Consider the following 16,991-nt stretch of genomic DNA (forward strand, 5'->3'; position numbering starts at 1 on the left):
TAGGGTTACACGATGTGGTAATTGTAATTAAAACATATAGCTCAGACATAGAGATCTAAGAATATATCTTACCTGTTGTTATAGTACAGATTTTTTTAACAAAGCACATAAACACTGCAACAGCTACTACTACTACTACTACTCCTAAACGTTGACACATGTTGATGCATCTTTGTAATAAATATCCAAGTCTAGACTCATTTAAGACTTATAGTGGTGTTAGTATCATCATTAGTAGCATCATTGTAGTGATGAGTTCTAGTATGAGGTATGGCAGTGTTTGTACAGAGGTCGGATACAGTTCGCTTGCAAGGTTTGTGTGCAGTGCTCCAGTGATTCAGTGATGTGCTTCACACAAGGAACACTGAACCTTTTTAGATGTTTGATTTGTATTTGCCAACTGTGAGGTTTGTGTGCATCACAATCACCAGAATTCCGTTTTTTTAAAGGTATGAGTGAAAATTGCAAAGTTAAACCAAAACACGTGTTAATTTAGATGACTATTTGAAGGTCATGGACACTTATTATTGCTTTTGTGAACATTACAAAAATGTCTCAGTCACTTCGTATTGTTCATTTTATTTAGTTATTTAGTCTGACCCTGACTCAGGGATGTTTTTCAGTTTTTCTTTTAGCTTTAACGCCTTAGTCAGTTATTAGAACATTGCATTAAACTCCAGAAGGTGATCCAGGGATAGCAAAAATCAAAGAAAAGTGTATTTTTAATCCAAACATAATTAGGAGTAAAATAAACAATAAAATATTACATTTGTATATTTGCATGTCTGTAGTCATTTAAAGCTTCATTAGTGCATCTATAATGTAACCAAATAGCTTTCATGTTTAAATGAAACATTAAATAAAAATAGTGAAAGACATTAACCAGGGGTGTTTGGAGGCAGAACAGAGGCAGCGGGAGGAGTGGGATGGCAAACGTAGAGCTGCAGCTGGAGGAGACAAATTTAGATTCAAAGTAAACATTGTGTCGGCAGCGTGGGTAGAACTACACTGTAGTAAACCAGGTCTCGGTGACAGTGTCGTGTGACAGTGTCAGGCAGATTCCTGATATTTGCTGTTTAAAGATGCTCAGTTTTCCCCCTGTCTGTCTTGTGACTGTCAGTCTGCCCTTCAGGAGCTGAGCTGTGTACAGGCTGAGCACCTTACAAGGAGTTGGCTGACTTGTGTAAACACTTTATTTCTAACACTGACAAAATAGTTTTTTTCCCATCTGCCAGAACTAATGATACACCTGTGCAGAAACACTGCCCATGGACAGGGCCTAATGTAAGCGCCAGGTTTGGGGCATTGCTCTTAAATGCGGTCTCCTGGACGCTGATTCTGGAGGTAACGGACGTGCCGAAGGCCTGGCTGAAGAGCACTCTCTGCCACGAACGCACGGGTCTGCAGTGACGTGATGAGAGAAGTCAAGCATGTTTTTCTGCAGGGTCTGTGACAGACCAGACAAGACACTAACCAGGGGAACTGGCCGGTCCCTGCTCACCCTCACGTCCAACTGAACCCCACCGTCGCCTGTCACATGTGACAAACAGCAGCCTGCAGGAATCACACTGTTTTCATCTGCCACACAAACCTCATTTGGATCTTTGCCTTTTTCTTTAATTGAGCGCTTGAAGATACTTTGCCGTGTCTGCTGGTGCGTTCGGGTGTCTTCAGTTTAGCTAGCTGATTACTTTGGCATCACACACGAAAGAAGAAGAAATCTTTAATGTTAACAGCGCAGCTCCATCTGGTTTTCTATCTGCTCTCCTTGTTTTATAAATGTCACGCTCACATTTTTTTAGATCAATCTATGTCTTTTTCTCCACTGATAACATTATGTGCATTTCAGTTGTTTGTACCTGTAGGAAAAATGTCAGCTATTGAATTTTTGACAAATCAATAAAAATATGACAAAATCTTCACCAAACATCTGAATTGTTGTTTACTTTCCTGGCTTGACTTTTGCTTTTCGTTATTTTTGGCACGGCGTGGTTGTATGTAAATGTGTGTAAGGCCAATCCAAATAGTAAACACCTCAGTTAAGGTCCCAAACGTGTCAATACCCGTGTCCAATATTACTGCTAATCATTTCTGACTTGAAACCAGCTATGTGGGAATAGTGGTTGAAAATGGATTCAAACTCGAGCTGCACAAACCCACAGTGTAATCGTCTATGTACTCCCCAGAGCACGTCACACACGTGTGCTGCATGTGATCTGAGACCTTTAATTCAGTGGCAGTGTCGATATGCGCGACTCGGTGGGAGTGGACCCTATATTCATACTATAACGTTCATACTGATGTCCAAGATATTTTCTTCCCATGTAGCCAAAAGGATTTCAGCAGCAACCCCCCGTCCCCTCCCTCTCCTTCCCCTGCACATCACGCTTAATTTAAAACCATGGCTGAGTTAGTGTGCTGCTTCAAATACCGCACTATGTCTTCCAGGACCCTGTGGGAGATTGGCAGGTCCCCATTGGACCGAGTGAGAAAGTGCCACAAGACAAAAATATCAGAGTTCGGACATGATGAAGAAAGCCTTTATGCCCGCAGTTACAGAAAGCAGCTTGTGTTGGATCCTCCTTTAATGTGAGCCAGTCAGATGTGTGACTGGAGGAACAGCGGCGATATCAACGGCCGCGTGTCTCCGCTCTGCACTTTGACGAATATCTATCAAATGCAGCAACGTGCGTCAGAAAGGATGTTGGTGGAGCAAATACTCGTCACGGTCCAAACCTGCGTCCACTTCCAGGAAAAATGTTTAACTTAATAATTTTTGCTTTTAATTGGCTATAACGCAGTTTCATATGAAAACAAAGCTGCATGTTTTTGAATATATCCTCTGGACTATTTCCCATAATCTTACTCTGGGGCTTTTGATTTTAAAATGTGGTGTTTTATAGAAAAAAGGCCAATGTCTAATTGCTGTTTAACACCCAAGTCACTAAACCCAGTGTTGCCGCGTATTAACATGACTGCGCCGGCTGACTCCAGTCATTAAAGAGTGTCATCACTTCCAAATAAATTACTCTTCAGCAAACAATTTTAATATTGTTTTAGGTAGCTGTATTACGCAGAAAGGTGTAGATTTATTCCAAAATGCCCAATAACCCACCAAACCAAACACAAACTTATGTAAACACAGCATACGTAAACAACCTCACCTATTTGTCATTCCAGGTTTGAATGACTCCTTTCTCCATCGTTCTCCTCAGAGGTATTCCCTCGTTCTGGACCAATGCTTCCTGCCGACCATTGACTGCATCCAGAAACTAAAGTAAACAGCGGGCGCTGCGAACGCAGAGGTTAAAGTTAGACATCGGCATATGAGGGATCTGTGAACTTTACTCAGGCCAGAAAACGGTTTGTGCCTCTATGAGTCCATTCATCTCCTGGTGCCCCTCATTTACATGTAATGGAAAGAAAATAAACAGCGGAATTCTAATGTGCTCATTTACAGTAAGTGGAGCTGAAATGATAACCTTTCACCTTTAGTGGGACAGTGCTGAAGCCATGGTATGAATTCATACAGAAACTTAGACCTGCAGATCTGCAGAATTTTAAGTAATTGTGTTTATTTCAGCAGTTTTAAATATAAGCCGTTTCACTAGATGGCGATGTGGTTAATTGCACTTTTGTCCTGCAAGGGTGCAGCCTAAGGCTACGAATTCCAATTACACATGCATTATATAGTACAGTCAATCTGCCACAAGCAGCTTCGTGCAGAGTGTGTGTATTCAGGACAGCACAGTTCATTCTGACGACCCCATTGTGAATACACCTCCAGGTTGTAAAGCAAAGTGAGCATAATGATGAATGCAATAATGCAACAGTAGCTCTATACTTGTCTGTAGCCAAGTAAATGTTCATGTTTTTATCTATCTCGAACGCATCATCATGACACTAATGCAGAATATACCAGTATTTTGAGACAATAATCTAAAGTGAATGAAGGCAAACTGAGTCTGAAACGGTGACAGCCTCCTTTCTAAAACTCGTCGCGTCCAACAGTCTGTGCTCCACATGCGCTGCCACCAAAAGCTGATTTCTCCCTCCAATCACTGTGGTAACCTAGCTGTCAGTCCCAGCGTATGACTTGTCCTCACCATTCTCCCCCAACGGTGGAGAAATTTTCACACTCTAAATTAAATCTCTCTCCATGTTCTGTCAGAGTCAGAAGTAATCTTTTCTTTTTTCAGGGAACACGCTACCTCACCTCTGTTTAAAAAAACGGAAGCTGCTTCATTAGATATGGGTTATAACATCTATGCGTTCCAGTTCTGCTTTTACTATGGCCGTTGGAGATAAAAGGGCAAAAGCTCGAGGAAGCGTCAACCTTTTCTAGTTTCTAGGACACGAACGTCGTCCAGATGACCTGACCTGGACACGCAATGCAGTGTGCCTGCTTAGGAAGCCACAGCACTGACTGTACTTCGCCTTCAGTCCTTTCACCAAAGTGCCCCAACCTACGGCACGGGAACCTGGCACCGCAGCTCTGCACCGGATAAGAGATGATCAAAGCCACACAGGAAACAAGTGCACTACCTCCTGCTGCCACGAAATCAAAATAACATCCTTAAAGGCTGCTGAGCTCTGTATTTTTATTGGATACTGTAAGAGTCTACAGTAGGAAACAGTAAAACTTATTTCTATTAACAAATTTTTTCTTAAAAATTGGAGGGGGGGGGGGGTGCTGAGTAAAGTGGTGCACTCAGTGAAATGAAGGAGTGACTTCACAAGGCTCTTCGCAGTTAAAATATTCCCGTTACATAATGTGGCATGATTGACCTTGGTTAAAGCAGATTATGATAATTGTTTTCAGAGGGGGGCGAATTGGCCTCAACTTTACTCTGACTGATAGAATAATATCAGGCGAGTGTCATGGTATAACAATTTTAAAGACGCCCCACTGCTATATAACAAAAACACATCAGGCTCCACAGACTTTCATGAAAATCGCTTAGAAAAACCAGAAGAGTTAATGACAAGTGTTCCAGAGTAAATACGTCACCCATTGAACAGGTTCTAGCTAATGAGGCTCAGATATCGTGATTGCATTGAACACCTCTGACAATAACCAATCACTGGGAGCTATTTCTGACTGATGATGAGGACTAGGGTTCTCATTAGCACCGAAAGTGAGGCTGCAGGCTCCTGGCGTACTTCATCATCATCATCATCATTCATCATCATCAGGGAAGTCGGATTGGAGCGATCTCCATACCACATGCTAAGTTTGTGTTCCAGTCAATGCACACAATGCATAGTGGCCTCGTTTCCATGGCGATTAATGAGTGTTTCCTTTTGTACTTCTCTGGAGGGAAAATCATTGATGACAAGACGTGTCATCAGTGTTAATTAAAACCTCACTCTGGACCAAGTAAAGGTTGAGCAAATGTAATGATAATGACACAAAATCCACTCTGACACATGAAATGTCTTGTTGAGGCCTTTAAGGTCTGATGATAGTTCATTCAGAAAAGCTCCAGTAAAAATCTTTACAATACTTTCCAATACTTTTCATTTTATGTGAAAATGTCTGAATTAAGACATGAAAATTGTCCATCGGTGGCAAATTAGAGGCTGCGATTGGCTCATTGATCCAAACCCAGACTGTCAATATGTTCAATTAGTAATGAAAATACAGCACGGTGAAAAACAGCTGTCCAGAGATGAAGATCTATAAGAGCCATGATTATTTCAAATAATTAGTTTGACGTTCAAGGAAATTGCTTTAGGAAACTTGTGGTGCAGAGTCATTAGATCCAGCACCCGACAGGAACAGGGTGGAAGCATCTATCCTGGACCTTTAGTATCATCATCAAAGACATCCCAGTGCTGAATGTGTAACCAAGATAGAGTCGACATCTTAACAAGTATTTGTGCTTCGCTCCAGCGTTTCCTGGTGCTTTCATTTGATTCTGTTCACATATGGCGACAGCTTGCTTTTCCGCATCACGTCATCTCACACTCACGGCTTCACTCCCGCATTCTGAGCTAATAAAGATGACGGCGCGTTCCCCAGCCGTGTGCAGGCCGTGGCTGTGGTGAGTCCTGCCCATCCCCCCTGCTGTGTGTTCCCTCTGCGTCCCCGGCAGCATGAGCCGGCTGTAAAGCACACCAGCTCTATTAATTAATTCATGGAGCCTAACTGCGGGGCTGGCTCCCTCCTGGTACCGGAGCCGTCCACAGTTGGCTGCAGTGGTGCCTGCGTGTGCCGGTGGATTCTTGCAGAGCGGGTGTGGAAGAGGGGAAAAGATAGAGAAGCGTGGCGGCGGAGAGCCGGGGATGGGCGGAAGCCGTCAGCGCCGTAGCCACCATTAATCAGCCCGGGAGAGCGGTCCTGGCTCGCGTACGGCGCCAGTAGGGCAGGCAGACAGGGGGAGAGGGGGCAGGGTGGCCGCAGAATGGCTGGGGATGCGCCCGCGTGCCCTCGGCTGCTGCTGCAGGGCTGGGGAGCTGTGCTGCTCACTCAGTGCTTGTCCTCCGTCTCCGCTCAGGTCCCGGATCCCGAGGTAAGAGCCTGGAACTCCATCACACCCTCCACAGGTTCCTCAGGTTTACGCTGCCATGGCCGCTTTGCGTGGGCCGTGTTTGTCTCCGGACTTGTTGCCCCATTCGCCGGTTTTGCTTGACGAGATGTGACTAATCATGTGCGGAAGCTCCATATGTTACGTGGGAATTGCAGAAATTGCCGAGTCCACACGTGCGTGTGTGTGTGTGTGTGTGTGTGTGTGTGTGTGTGTCTGCCAGCAGCTCCTGCAACTTGTTTTTGTGCTTTTGGGCTGAATACCATAACCATGCATGCTCCGTTTTAGGGGTTTAACGCTTGAAACATGCTTGAAACGTCAGGTGATCGCTCTTAACCTGCGAAACCCTTGCAAACAGAATGTGAGCACACATCTGCGTAAATCCTCTTTCAGCCACAGACGTCCGTGCCAGAGTTTCGTCCCAGCTGCAGATCGGGGCTCTGTTGATATACAGCGTCCTGAGACATAGCGTTGCTTCCATAATCCTCCTGCTGCAGTTCAGAGAAAAGCTGCATTTGTGTCTGTACAAACATTTTTTTTGCAACTTTTGGCAACACTGTAACGTAACATGAGTTGACCTGAGGTCAGCGTGGCTCTGAGTTCATCCTTCCAGAAGAAAATTTAAGGCTTATAGCCACTAATCCGCCCTCATACACAGACTCACTGTAGCGTCACAGCATCACTTTAAAGCAGCCAGAGAACATTCACTCAGATCATTTACACTATTGCAGCCCTCGCGTGACCTCCTTGGCACACGACCAGTTTGGACGCCCTGAGCACAGCTGGCGTGTTGGCCAGTTGTCGGTGATTTTCGCCATATATGACAGTATGACTCGGCTACGTTGGTGCCATCTGTTCAAAACGTTGCATTGAATAGTTTCCATTATGCAGAAGTTATTTTTACTCAAAACTGACGTCTAAATTGTTGTTTGATGCATTGTTAAATGGTTTCTTTATTGTATCACTGGGGTATTTTTAAAGCCGTTTTCTACTAGTGTTACCGCAAATGGCAGCTAATTTAATAAAAGTCCATTTTCGGACCTATTGTTGCTTCATTGTCTAAAGTGCACGCTTTCTAAAACAACCTTATCGTCCAATCCAAAGGTCGAAGCACAGCACACAGGCAGAATCCTCACATTGACTCATGACGTGGCTCTGATCGAACACAAAGACACAAACAGCCACTCTTACACTTATTATTATTATTCAATCACCACCAAAATGAGAAAAGTGTCACAGACCGACTGACTGGTGCCTCGATATGAAGGTCACGCGTCCTCAGCTTCTCCCAGATGTTTTAATGCCAGTGTTTCCTCCCAGCTCTTGCCCACAGATCCTCCGAAGAAGCCCGATCCCGTCACGTCGGAGACCGTGGTTTTCTGGGGGCTGCGGTTATGGCAGGTCATCGGCATCTTCTCCGTGTTCGTTTTAGCAATTGGTCAGTGCACCTTCAACACAAATCGCCCCTGGCACGCGAAGAAAGAGCCGCCGGCCAAAGACTCGCATTGTAGGAATTTGGCCTCCACAGAGCGATGACTCAGACTGAGACCAACAGTAGCGACAGTAACGCTCCGTCACAAAAGACGGGAACGCGCCTGTGTTTACAGAAGCGAGTCACCTGACTAGTAAACACCGCTTCATTTCTTAACTTCAGTGGCAAAAAGCAGTTTCTAAATCTCAACTAACAAACTGTGGAGTCTACTTTGCTACACATGCATCTATAGCCTGCAGCTCTTCCCCGTGGGAGCCCCCCCCCCCACCACCACCACCTAACAAGATGTGTCACTACATGTATTAAATGCTCACATTTCTAACTCACGCCTCTTTTTGTCTCCCCCAGTTATTACTTTGTGTTGTATATTCAAATGTCGGATCCCGAGAACCAAAAAGGAAATCGAGGCCCGACACGCGCAGAGACAGGCCGCCAAGAAATACGCCAACACCTTAGAGACAGTGCCACCTCTGAATGAGCTGACGGAGATCCCCGGATGTGAGTACCCGCTTCATATCCTCCCAAAGTGAAGCTGACTAGTACGTGTACATATTAAATGAGTCCGACTCCGGTGCCGACGGCTGGAATCGCTCCGCGCGTCGTACTAATGCTCCGATTGAAGCCGCGCAGGGAAACTTGAGACGCTGCGGCTCCGACGGAACAAAGATGAGGCGAATGTTTGAAAGCTGTTTGAACTCGACTGCAGTGAACCTCAGTGAACTCCACCGGTGTTAATGTGTGACTTCACTCTGAGAGTCAGGCTAAAGGACAACTGTCTGTTTACACATCGCAGGCCGAATTCTTCAGTCTTTCACTGTCTGCTCCTGTTACTTCACCCGCTCTGGGTTTTGCTGCATCCTATTAAACGTGTTCTGTTCTGTTCTATTCTGTTCTGTTCTGTTCTGTTCTGTTCTATTTTATTCTATTCTGTTGTGTTCTGTTGTGTTCTGTTCTATTCTGTTCTGTTCTATTCTATTCTATTCTGTTCTGTTCTGTTCTGTTCTGTTCTGTTCTGTTCTGTTCTGTTCTGTTCCATTATATTCTGTTCTGTTCTGTTCTGTTCTGTTCTGTTCTGTTCTGTTCTGTTCTGTTCCGTTCTGTTCTGTTCTCCAGCTTCTCCAGACGCCTCTGCAGTGCAGACGGTTTCTGAGCAGGTCCCAACTCCAAGTGCTACCAACAGCCAGCTCTCAGTATCGAGGGTCAGCGAGGAGCATCCCAGCTCCCACACTTTGCCAGAGACAGACTGACCTCCTTCTCCTCGTCTTCTGCTAAATCTCCTGCTCTTCTAAATCACTAAAATCTCCACTCGCGCATCTGAGAAGCACCTAATCTACAGTTAGACCACTCTTGTTCATCTGCATCAGTTTTGAAACGATAGAGCACAATTTCCCACGTTCTTGCAGGCAGGTCTTGCTGCCTTGTGAGGCAGCTGGACTTTTGTAGTTTATACTTGTGTATATTGTGATGCTCTTTGTAAACTTTTAAGCCTTAATAGACATGTCAAAATCTTTCCTAATGTATTTCCAAAGGTCTAATTTCATTCTAATTAGAAAAAAAGTTACTTCTGAAGAAGTGAAGAGCTTCAGCTATATCCATTTGTCATCAAATACTGAGGCTCTTTTGGAAACATTGAGCTTCACGCATACTTATGTGTATGCAAATATCATCCAAACCAATTAATTTGATGATTCAGTGAATTTCAGAGACAAAAGCTGTTATTACAGTAATCAGTGTGGATTGTAATGCTGCAACAAACACACCTATTTACTCTCTGTCTGTTTCCCTGTCTGCATGTTTTCTATAATGGAAAAATTATACACACTGCCTTCTACTATTAATTAAACACGATGAGCATGTCAGCATCAGATTAAATGTTCTTTTCTTGCTTCTCTTCCTTCTCTCAAAGCCTCTCAACTGCTTAGCTGTATTCTAGGTCATAAATGGTTCTAAATACAGACAGACACGTGTTTGTTCGTCTTCCTCCTATGAAGGAGTAGTTACTACAGAATGTGATTGATTGGAGAAGAAAAAAAAAAAACAAGCCAACAATGGGTTAATAGAAAAAAGAGATCAGCCTTTATATGCAACAAACATGGAAATGATTGCAAATCCCCACTAATCATTTTATGCTGACTGAGACGAAATATGCAATAACAATCTGACAATCTGACAAACCACATTTTCTCATGGGAGGAAGGCAGAATAAAGCAAGTAAATATGACTGTACTGCAGCAGTAAAAATAAAATGTACTACTTAAATCTGATTATGCAAATCAGCACCACTCAGGAACAATCAGGAACAACAGCAGCAAATGTTCTGAAGCTACGTAGTCCGTGTAAATCTCTTACACGTGCACATGGTTATTCATACTGATTGACCGGGTTATGTTTTTGCAAGTGCATGTACAGTAATTGTGATTTTTTTTCTGCACTTGAGCTCCACCTCACTGCACCATCGGACTCATGTGGAACAAACTATGAAACAGGAAGCGGTTGTCAGTTCCAGTCAATATCTTCTACAAAAACAAACAGCAGGGAGAAAAAGTTCAAGGCTCCATCAAGCCTTCATCCTCCGTTCCTGTCTCTGCCTCCCTCACACAAACTCTGAGCCAAACACAAAGGCTGTGAATCAATTCCTGCTGTTTGCCACCTTCACTCGCCGGCCATCAACTCTCCCCAGACCTGCTTCTCTCCAGCACAAAGTGCATCATTTCAAGTAGCTGAAAATAAGCAGCCCTCTGTGTCACCGCAGCGTTGGAGCTGCTACAACAACCCAGACACATTTCTGACACGTCTGTCGCTGCTAGCTGAAAAACGGCCGGCGAGGAGGAGGTTGTTTAGGGTTCACCGCTCATCCACCGATGGGTGATGGACTTGCAAAAAGGAATTCAGCCTGGCTCTGCTCTGTTCCTCAAAATATACACATTTATTTTACTACATCACATTTTATTAAGTGTGATGATTTTTTCATTGCCAGTTTTATCGCATAATGTGCTATTTGGAGCAAAAAGCCTTTTGCAGGGGAAACCTTATTATTCCATACACAAGCAGGCATCAGACCTACAGACATTTAATTACTGCATCTATCTCAGCCATCAGCAATCCTGACAAAATCTTTAGTCACTATCCGTCCAGCTTTCTCTAAACGTTAGACTCAAAGCTATAAAAAAGGAGAAAGAAGAGGACGGGGGGGGGGGCAGCACGGAGAGAAGTGGACAGCTGCAGAGTACAGTCACAACACAAGGAAGTCTTTTCACAAACATTCTGATGGTTGGCTGATTATTTTAAGTCCCAATACAACCAAACCCGGGATCAGAATACGCCCGGCGCCCTCTGGCAGCATGTGACATTTGGTGCGTTTGCCGTCGCCGTCTTGACCTTCGTTTGTGCAGCCAGCGCCTCTGCAGGTTTTGTGCAGCGCCGGGGAAGTGTTCGCGTTGCAAAGAAACGGAGGAAGCGCCGTTTGGCCTTTTTCCTTTTCCTGAGCAATTTTCACAGCTTTTAAACAATGCATGAAGTGTAAAATCGCACCCGCGTCTCTGGATCTATTTCACAGTCAAGTGTAATTCGCTAACTCGTGCCTGGGGCCTGTTATGACGACCTGTTGTTTCAGCTCTATTTTCGAGGGCTTCACCTACTGTGGCTTAGTAGCAAAACTCCGGTTTTCTCTGCCTAAAGATAAGAAAGCGACAGCGCCTCTAGAGCTGACTTACGTTCGATCTGTGGGTTATAAGTTGAACTACGTCTCAGCCAGGATGCTTTTTTTACACTGGATCCTTCTCAGGACCATAATCGTCTGGCATGGTTGAAACAGTGGGGCTTTAGGAGAGCTGGGTTTTGTTATATTGAGGCAGAACCAGCCCAGCTGCTTCCCACTTTCCAAGTCTTTATGTCAAGCTCGTGCCTGCTGGCCATCACATCATACTTAGGTGACAGAAGCGTATGGGTCTATTCATTCTCCAAGATGTCCAACTATTTCTTTATGCCTTTGTAAACAGCCTTTTTACTGTGTTTACTATTTAATTGTGTCTTTCCCCAACCTCAGTGTACTCACTTGAAGCTCAGTAAGTCTCAGCGTGCTCAATGTCACCTCCAGAACAATGAGGAAAACATTCTTTATCAGCACTCGCCAAACTAACGACGAGCGTTTGTGACTCACTTCCCACCAAGAAACTGCCTCAAACAATTCCATTAAAAGAATAAATAGGCCACACTTATTAGAAGCGAGAGTAACAGACGCGCCTTAATTACGTGCAACCTACTTAGCTGGGCATTCTTTTGGATTAAACTCTCCAATGCAGGACTTTGATGATACCTGATGCGGCCCAGCAGCCTTTTAACCCGTTGGTTTGTTTTCTTTCAGCGGTGAAACCAGAGGAGAAGGAGGAGGTGGCGACGGTCTCCGGGAAGGTGGACGGCGACAAGGGAGAGAAGAAGAGCAAAGAGGGCAAGAAAGAGGGCAAGGGTGCCAAAGACGGGAAAGGAGACGACAACGACGCCTCGGCGAAGAAGAAGGGCGAGAGGGGCGCGTCCAAGAAAGAGGACGGCGACGGGAAAGGGAAGAAATCTGGAGAGAGGGGAGACAAGGAGAGAGACGAAAAGGGTGAGAGGGGAGGAAAAGGAGGCGCGAAAGCAGGAGCGAAGAAGGCTCAGAAGTGAACTCTGCCTTCCATGGACACACATTTTTCACCATTTCAACATTTTTGACTTTTTTTTATCTAAGGCAAAATTTGTATTGTATTTTAAATAAACACAAAACTTCAGCGTATGAAATCAGCACTGGCATTCAGTATGAACACTGCAACAGTAGACGTACTGTACGGCAACGGTGTGAATTTATTGAGTTACTCACAATTCACTTGAACACTGGAGACCAGGAAACATCTTCCTATTTTATTCCAAGTTTACATGGATATCTACAACGGCCCTGCAGCCTATGAGGCCTTAGAAAACACGAAAGCATCAACACCCATGTCGAGGCCACTGAGTATGTTGTGGCACAAGATAAATAAAAAAAAAGACAATGAACACATTTCGAATTTCATGAGAGGTATTTGAAAACAATGACATTAGCTCTATGATTCTCAGCGTATTGTACACTCCATTTTCATAGTACAATCATTTCTACAAGCAGAATAAACTGTTGTATTATACGTAATTAAAGTGCTCGAATAAAAATTTGATAAACATATTTTAAAATAGAGGAAGGTACTTATCACCGCTTATAATGATGTGAGGAGATTTTGTTTAGGCTTTGCATCGTGCAGCCAACTGTAATTACTGCTGTGGTCAGTCCACTCCATCTCTAGTCACAGTCAATACCAGCCTCCAGAGAAAAGTCCAGGTTTGGTCCAAAGACCAAAATGCTTCACTGCAGGAAGTCGTCTGGTTTAAACGAGGCTTTTGGAGATTTCAAAATTTCTTGCTAGGTTTGCAAAACACATCTTTAATATGTTCACACAATGTCTCTTTTGTTCTCAGTTATTAACAAACTAAAGACATGCTAAACAGTAAATACTTATTAGGTCAGAACCACCTGAGCACTAAGGTTAACACTGAGCAAATGAAACTGAAACAGAGTAAATCATGCGTTTGCTCGGGACTATTTTTAGCAGTGGATTGATACACGTATTAAACCAGGGCATCAGCAGTTTTAATGACTGTTGGGGAGCTACGGTACAGCACAATAAGCTTGACAACACAGTCAAATTGCTAGCTTTAGTTTTCATGGGATTTGTTGTCCATGTGAATAAAACCAGAACATCACCAGGTCTGTCCTTTGATAAAAGGCTTCAATCTCTACTGTGCTGGAAAGACTCAAACTGGATCAATCTCAATATTGAGCAGCACGAAGGTAAAGGCTCTGACAACAGGCATGAATGTTCATTTAGTGTGAAGTGGTCAGAAGCAGACACCATTAATAGAAGGACGGGCAAATATTAGCTTTGGTGTCATTTAAATGAATGTGAGACGAAAGTCCATTGAGCTGCTTCTCATATAACCCAGGTGATCATAAATCAGACATACGAGTCCAAGACAAATTAAAAACTAAAAACCGCAGGTTAAGCAAAAAGAAAAACAAAATCCAAATGGAGGTTTTAAAGACCATTAGCTTTCCATTCCTTAAGATGCTGCAAAATAAACCACTTGTCTGGCAGCACATCACACCAATGCTCTTTGGTTTAACACATTATGACCTCACCTGCCAACAGTGCAGGTTCCGCGCATTAAATATCACATGGATGCTGAACTGCTGGTTTAAATGCCCATATGCTCATACGTAAATGTCTTCACCAGTTTGATTTAGGACTATTTACAAGATTCAATACTGCAAACATTCACACATGGAACATATCTACATTAAAACTGCTTTATAACATATTATTATACATAAACACTATTAGAATGTGTATCAGATCTTTGTAAACATTGTGACTTATATACACATGAAAAAGCAGCATAACACTGGTCCGTTTCTACTGTCTGTTACCCATTTGCGGGTTTTCCTTCACATCTGTCACTCTTGGAATTCCAGGGTAATTTGACTTTTTATTAGATTCCTATTTTAATTAACTTTTACTGGAATGTGTGATCGCTATTCCTGCACAGTGTGAATTTAAACGAGGCCTCTCCCTTTTTAAAACACTGGGGAAAGGACTGGATTCCTGTCAGGTTTCCATGAATGCGCCTCAACTAAACCCCAACGCAAAGAAAGTGAGAAAACCTGAACACGAAACATTCATTAGAGCGTTTTTTGAACTTTGTTGTAATTAAAGACACAAATACCGGATCTATATAAACAGGAGAAACCGTACATGTGTAAGACTTCCTAATCCTATAGAGAAGTGGTGACCGGGCTGAAACACCACTTTAAAAGCTATAAAAAAATATGTGTGCACCAACGGAGGTGTGCACAACTTCAATTACCTGAGTATCTTCCCTTTAACACTGAAGTGGATTTAAGTTAACGCAGAAACAATAACGTCCCAGACAGTTGGAGCCAATGCCTCCGAACAGTTGCAGTTCTTTTAAGTGAGTACAGTGAACTGGACCTGACGATTCACTCCTTCTGGCTTTACACGGGCGACTAAGGCTGCTCTGTACCTCCTGAAACTGATTAACATAAGTTTATTGGACATTTGCCAACAAAGCAAACACAAAAAATGAGAACAGTTACTGTATGGCAGTGGAGCTGAGATATGTCCGTTTCCAGCCTCTTACACATTCACCGTGGAGCTTAGTTGTTGAAAGAGTCAAAGGCCTTTGCCTGAGTCCTCCACCAAAGGCACCCGGCTCATAAAGGTGATGCGGAGCCTCATGCGAGCCACGCTCCCGCTGGGTTCACAGGAGAAAAACCGGCGGCGTGGCTTCTCGCCGCCGTCCCGTTCCCACCGCCGTGAGACCGTATCGCTGGCGCTTCCAGTCTCCACCTGGAGGTCACATGACCGTCTCCCTCTCCTCCTCCACCACGGGCGAGGGTTTCTCCTCCTCGCACGGCCGCGCGCTGCCCGGCGGCTCCTCCTCCGGCATGTGGAGCTCCTGCGCCGACGAAGGCATGGAGTTCTCCGAGATGGAGCCGTTCTTGACGTAGCCCGGGAGGTTGCGGTGCCCGTTGACGGGCGCGGGTCCCAGCCGCGTGGTGAGGTGAAGAGCCAGAGGCCCTCTGGCAGTGACGTTGGTCACGCTGGTGTGCGACACCATAGGTCCATAGCTGTACGTGTTGCTGCCGCTCCGAGCCTTTCTTTTGAAGTCCAGAGCCAGAGTCCTCCTGCTCCAGGACTTCTTGATCTCAGCTTGCACCTGAGACAGACACCAGACAGCACTTACACTGTGGATGTGTGGGAACTTCAGTGGGAGAGCTTTTAATATAAAGCAGTAGAATAGAGTCCTTACCTCCCCGTTGCAGAAGCAGTATATGATTGCAACTAAGAATCCCTGGAAAATAGAATAGAATCATTTACTTGTATCATCCGTGAGTTTCCAGGCCAGTTATCTTTCAAGTGCACATGACATTTCAGCTGCATAATTTGATATTTGAAATCATCAGTCATGCCTCACGTCCTCTTTATCTTAATTAGGATCTGAACCACAAACAACTCCCTGGAGAATGAGCAACTATTAGGTAACCGAGTCCTTCCTGTGTTGTTCTTGACCCAGACGTGTTTAAGCCAAGGCCCATCACATATTCCTATTCATGCTGGACCCTCAGAGCTAAAGGAGCCGGTCTGCTACTTCCAATGCAACAGCTTTACCTGGAAGGAGTTAAACAGCATCTCGTAGTGCATCTGGATCAGCCAGGGCAATTCAAACACCGGTGTATAAGGCATGGCGCTGAATATGATGTAGTGGACACCAAACAGTGGCATCAGCACCAGCGTGGACTTTAAAAGTTTCCTGTAACAGAGATGGAGCAGAGGGATCGCAGCCAACTTATACTTAGGCCCCAAAACTGTGACATTAAATTGAAGATTGTCATTTTGCATAATGCTGCTACAGTAACTGTACCTGTACTGCTGTCTTGTGTCACACCGCCCTGCATTCGTTTCCCGCAGCTTAGTTGCCAAGACTCGAATGATGTTCAGAAATAGGAGGAAATTAACCTGGAGAGGACACAGAAGACACGAGCGTCACCGCAGACACGACGAGGCGTCGCATCCGGCAGCGGTGCGGTGAAACGCGGCGAGCGCGTACTTACCACCACAGCCACCAGGATAGGCACTTGATAGATCCATTTCAGATGCCATGCACTTAAGTCCCAACACCTGCAGGAGATGAACAACAACAAAAGCCGGGATCAGGAGAGATAAGCAAGGAGTGTCTATTCTAGACACGAGCTGCTTTATTGAGATTAAACGTGCATGCGACATTTCAGGTATTTCTTCCTCATCAGCTAATTAATAACACCCGGGCCCCACATTAAGCGCCTTCCCGACATGTTTGTAGTTGAGCACAAGGCACTAGGCAACACA

At 44.4% G+C, this 16,991-nt stretch overlaps 2 protein-coding genes and 1 long non-coding RNA gene across 3 annotated transcripts in view; 1 reads left to right on the forward strand and 2 right to left on the reverse strand.

Moving 5' to 3' along the window:
- Positions 1-701: 701 nt before the first annotated feature.
- LOC114843911 (uncharacterized) lies at positions 702-7,912 on the reverse strand. Its single transcript, XR_005896886.2, has 3 exons — positions 7,772-7,912; positions 3,165-3,291; positions 702-947 (listed from the first exon to the last, which is right to left on the reverse strand). It is a non-coding gene; the product is annotated as an uncharacterized LOC114843911 (long non-coding RNA).
- On the forward strand, positions 6,025-13,046 carry tmie (transmembrane inner ear). Its single transcript, XM_029130749.2, has 4 exons — positions 6,025-6,515; positions 7,851-7,968; positions 8,371-8,520; positions 12,386-13,046. The coding sequence occupies exons 1-4, from the start codon at positions 6,408-6,410 to the stop codon at positions 12,679-12,681; spliced, it is 672 nt and encodes a 223-aa protein (XP_028986582.1). The 5' UTR covers positions 6,025-6,407; the 3' UTR covers positions 12,682-13,046.
- Positions 12,894-16,991, reverse strand: part of pth1r (parathyroid hormone 1 receptor) — a 29,398-nt gene continuing 25,300 nt past the window's right edge. Inside the window, exons 9-13 of the mRNA XM_029130738.3 lie at positions 16,718-16,784; positions 16,528-16,622; positions 16,275-16,416; positions 15,916-15,957; positions 12,894-15,822 (exon numbers count right to left, since the gene is read on the reverse strand). Of these exons, the coding sequence (XP_028986571.1) occupies positions 15,460-15,822; positions 15,916-15,957; positions 16,275-16,416; positions 16,528-16,622; positions 16,718-16,784 (709 nt within the window). The 3' untranslated portion in view covers positions 12,894-15,459. The remainder of the gene's footprint in view (positions 15,823-15,915; positions 15,958-16,274; positions 16,417-16,527; positions 16,623-16,717; positions 16,785-16,991) is intronic.

Source organism: Betta splendens, chromosome 17 (genome assembly GCF_900634795.4).
Source record: "Betta splendens chromosome 17, fBetSpl5.4, whole genome shotgun sequence".
Classification (NCBI taxonomy): domain Eukaryota; kingdom Metazoa; phylum Chordata; class Actinopteri; order Anabantiformes; family Osphronemidae; genus Betta; species Betta splendens.

Bases quoted from the DNA above. Each gene is read 5' to 3' on its own strand.
- tmie (XM_029130749.2), top strand. From the start codon at position 6,408: ATGGCTGGGGATGCGCCCGCGTGCCCTCGGCTGCTGCTGCAGGGCTGG. The intron at 6,516-7,850 runs GTAAGAGCCTGG...GTTTCCTCCCAG, and splicing joins CTCAGGTCCCGGATCCCGAG to CTCTTGCCCACAGATCCTCC. The intron at 7,969-8,370 runs GTCAGTGCACCT...TGTCTCCCCCAG, and splicing joins CGTGTTCGTTTTAGCAATTG to TTATTACTTTGTGTTGTATA.